The sequence below is a fragment of the Balaenoptera borealis genome (assembly GCF_965194805.1).
Source record: "Balaenoptera borealis genome assembly, chromosome: X".
Taxonomy (NCBI): Eukaryota; Metazoa; Chordata; class Mammalia; order Artiodactyla; family Balaenopteridae; genus Balaenoptera; species Balaenoptera borealis.
This window is the reverse complement of record NC_138881.1, coordinates 127,426,353-127,430,468: the sequence shown is the minus strand read 5'-3', so window position 1 is coordinate 127,430,468 and position 4,116 is coordinate 127,426,353. Positions and strand designations below refer to the sequence as shown.

The window sequence follows — 4,116 nt, the reverse complement described above, 5'->3', positions numbered from 1 at the left end:
GAGGAAATCAGTGATAGAAAGCAAATTATGGACACGATGAACAAAGCCATGCTCTTCTTTGAAAAGAGCAAGAAAACTGAGAAAGTCCTAGAGCGATGAATCAAGGAAAAATAGAAAGAACGCTGATCACCAATGTCAGGAATGAAAGAGGGCTAACGTTACGGATCAGATGTACATTACAAAAGAGAATATAGGGATATTATGGAAATGTTTATGCTAAAAAATTGGAAGACTTGAAAAATCCCTTGGGAGAAAGGCAGCTTCCTAAAACTGAGGCCAGAAATGGAGAAAATGTGACGAGCCTTCTATCTATCTTTTTTTAAAAATTATTTTATTTTATTTTATTATTGCTTCTTGAGTCGTATACAACAAGTGCTCTTTTGTTATTATTTTTAAAATTTATTTTTACTTTTGGCCACGTTGGGTCTTCGTTGCTGCGTGCGGGCTTTCTCTAGGTGCGGCAAGCGGGGGCTACTCTTCGTTGCGGTGCACGGGCCTCTCATTACGGTGGCTTCTCTTGTTGCGGAGCACGGGCTTCAGGCATGTGGGCTTCAGTAGTTGTGTCACGTGGGCTCAGTAGTTGTGGCTCGTGGGCTCTAGAGCGCTGGGTCAGTGGTTGCAGCGCACGGGGTTAGTTGCTCCGCGGCATGTGGGATCTTCCCGGGCCAGGGATCGGGCCTGTGTCCCCTGCACTGGCAGGTGGATTCTTAAGCACTGCGCCACCAGGGAAGTCCCTAGCCTTCTATCTTGTAAATAAATCTAACTTATCAAAAAGAAGTTTCCTTAAGTCAAACAAACAAAACAGGGCAGGGAGGTGCTCCAGGCTGCTGCTGTGAGGGGCAGCAGGGTGGGCTGTGTGGCACAAACATGCTTCTCTCCCCTTTGCACCCACAGGCCGATTCCCACACGTCAACAGTCTGTGCACACCTGTTTGATCGCTTCCCCCCGCCCTCAGGTCCTCGAAGACGGCGATGGCTCTGGCGATACTGCGGGACTGGTGCAGGTGGATGGGCGTGAACGCTCAGCAGTCTCTGCTCATCCTGGGCGTCCCGGACGACTGCAAAGACCAGGAACTCCAGGAGGCCGTGCAGGCTGCCCTGTGTTCCCTGGGCAGGTACCGAGTGCTGGGCAAGGTCTACAGAAAGGAGCTGGGCTCGAGCGTTGCCCTGGTCGAGTTTGCTGAGTATTTAAATCGAAGCTTGATCCCCCGCCAAATACCAGGCAAGGGGGGGCCCTGGACTGTGGTCTGCCTGCCCCAGGCCCCTGATGCTGAGTCACAGGATAGACCCAATTTCCCTGCACAGCCCCAGAGACAAGCAGTGGTTGGCAGGGCAGGTGAGGCAGGAACTGCAGGTCACTCAGGAACTGCAGGTGAGGAGGAAGCTGCAGGGGACGCGGGAGCCGCAGCTATGGAGGGAGACGCAGGTGAGGAGGAAGCCTTAGGTGAGGTGGCAGCTGGAGGTGAGGAAGGAGCTGGAGTTGAGGCAGGAGCTGCAGGTGAGGAGGGAGCCTTAGGTGAGGTGGCAGCTGGAGGTGAGGCAGGAGCTGCAGGTGAGGCAGGGGATGGAGGTGAGGCGGGAGCTGCAGGTGAGGCAGGAGGTGCAGATGAGGCAGGAGCTGGAGGTGAGGCGGGAGCTGCAGGTGAGGCAGGAGGTGCAGATGAGGAGGGAGATGCAGGTGCGGCAGGAGCTGCAGGTGAGGCAGGAGCTGGAGGTGAGGCAGGAGCTGCTGGTGAGGCAGGAGGTGCAGATGAGGAGGGAGATGCAGGTGTGGCAGGAGCTGCAGGTGAGGCAGGAGCTGGAGGTGAGGCAGGGGATGGAGGTGAGGCAGGAGCTGCAGGTGAGGCAGGGGATGGAGGTGAGACAGGAGCTGCAGGTGAGGCAGGAGCTGCAGGTGAGGCAGGAGCTGCAGGTGGGGAAGGAGCTGAGGGTCAAGCAGGAGCTGAAGGTGAAGCACGAGTGTCAGATGAGGAGGGAGTTGCAGGGGACAGAAATGTTGCAGGCGTGGCAGGACTTCTGAATATGGCAGGACCCATGGGCGAGGCAATGACTGCAGCTGAGAAAGCAGCTGTGGAAGCGGCAGCCGCCATGGATGAGGCAGGGCCCTGGACCCAGCAGTGGAGGCAGGCCTTGCAGCCCGTGCTAGAGAAAATGGGCTACAAGGAGCTGGGAACCTTCTCTGGGGTGGAAGAGCCGGGCCACGGGGAAGAGTCCTTTGAGAGCTGGCTGGAGCAGGCCAACGACATGCTGCACCTGTGGCGCCACGTGTCTGAGAGGGAGAGGAGGAGGAGGCTGGTGGAGAGCTTGCGCGGCCCCGCGCTGGACCTCCTGTGCGGCCTCCTGGCGGAAGATCCCGAGCTGGCCGCCCAGGACTGCCTGGCCGCGCTGGTGCAGGGGTTTGGGAACAAGGACCCCCGGGTGAGCGCTCGGCTGAAGTTCGTGACCTGTGCCCAGCGGCCCCAGGAGACTCTCTTTGCGTACGTCATGCGCCTGGAAGGCCTGCTGCAGTCGGCCCTGGAGAAGGGGGCCATCCACCCGGCCACGGCAGACCAGGTGCGCGCCCGGCAGGTGCTGATGCGGGCCCGGCTGAACGACACGCTCCAGAAGGAGCTGAGGAGGATGCGGCTGACGCGGAGGCCTCCCAGCTTCTTGGGGATGCTGCGGCTCGTCCAGAAGGCCGAGGCCTGGGAGGCCGACCCGGCTAGCAGTGAGCAGTTCCCAGGGGGAGAAGAGGCCCGTGTGGACGTGGGAGTCCTGGCAGCAGCCGCCCAGGCCGCCCCGGCCCATGAGGCCATCACCGAGGGCACCACTGCAGATGGCACCAAGGCCTCCCCGGCCGGTGAAGATACCACCGCCCAGGCCGCCCTTTCCAAGGAAGGTAGCGCCGAGGACCACCCAGCGCGTGAAAAGGCCAGTGAGGCAGTTGCCGGCACTGCCGAGGCTGGCGAGGCGGCCCCTGAAGATCATGGTGCCGCCAGGGCAGCCCCTGGCCCTGGGGAGACCAGCAAGGCCTCCGCGGCCACTCAGGAAGATGGAAGTGCTCCCGCCCCTGCGGGCCTAGGTCAGGCAGGACCCTCAGGTGCCCCCGGGGTCCCCATGCCTGGCCGGGTGGGCAGTGCTTCCCCGGTGGCCCCAGGAGGTCCGGGCTGGGAGCCAGAGGGCCTCGCCCAGGCAGGAGGCCAGGAGGCCGAGGAGCCCCCCGAGGAGGGGCTCAAGCCCATCCCAGAAGTGCCGGGAAATGAGGACGGGGCTGCAGAGATGAGCCCCCCGGGGTCCTCCTCGGGCCAGTAGTCTCAGCAGGCCCCGGGGCCCCCAGGCTTGGCGGCAGGGGGAGGCCAGGCCAGGCAGCCTCCTGGCCCCGTGTTAAGGGCCACTCAAGGTGCCTGGGCCTCCCTCCTGAGAGGGGACCCCTATTCATCATCCCCTGGGGCAGGCTGCTCCCTGCACTGGCAAGCCCAAATGTGTCCCTGTAGGTCCCCAGAGGGACTCAGGTGTCAAGGAACCCCCCAGCCCCCGCTCCCCTCCCCCCAACACTCACACCCTAGCCATCGTCCCCCCGGGGAGCCCTGAGGAAGGGAGACTGGGGGGGGATGGAGGGCCGCCGGGTGGGGTGTAGCGGAGGCATTTTGTTGGGGACCCTGGGGGGGGGCCGGGACCCGTGGCCTCCGGTGGCTGTTAGAAGTTCCTCTCTGTGTTATCATGCCCTCTGTTCAATGGTTTCAGTCAATGTTTTTGGTTAATAAATTTCCCTGAACGTTTCATCTGAGTCTGGTGTCTGCTGTAGGCAACGGAGGGAAGGGGCTGCTGTGGGTGAGGGCGGGGGTCCAGAGTAGGATTCCTGCTCAGCACCCACGGGACACCTCTCCAGTGAGAGGGGAGGGTAGGCACTTTGCAGACCCAGACACGGTGAGGGTTTCTCTTCCATTTCATAGGTGCACTGTAAAGTTTTAGTTTGACCGTGGGCCCCGTCCCGGACGTTGCTCGTGCTTGAAAGCATGGGTGCTGTGCACGGCCCTGAAGGCCAGTGGACACAGAGGAGGAGCTCTGACCTCGTGGGTCACACGTGGGTCCGTGCACGTCGGCCTGGCCCGGGGGCTCCGGGACCAGAAGGCCGTGC

At 61.3% G+C, this 4,116-nt stretch overlaps 1 protein-coding gene across 1 annotated transcript; it reads left to right on the top strand.

Moving 5' to 3' along the window:
• Positions 1 to 563: 563 nt before the first annotated feature.
• Positions 564 to 3,290, top strand: PNMA6E (PNMA family member 6E; the record flags this gene model as incomplete). Its single annotated transcript, XM_082376237.1, has 1 exon — positions 564 to 3,290. Exon 1 carries the CDS (start codon positions 972 to 974, stop codon positions 3,288 to 3,290), a length of 2,319 nt encoding a protein of 772 aa, XP_082232363.1. The 5' UTR covers positions 564 to 971.
• Between the last annotated feature and the right edge of the window lie 826 nt (positions 3,291 to 4,116).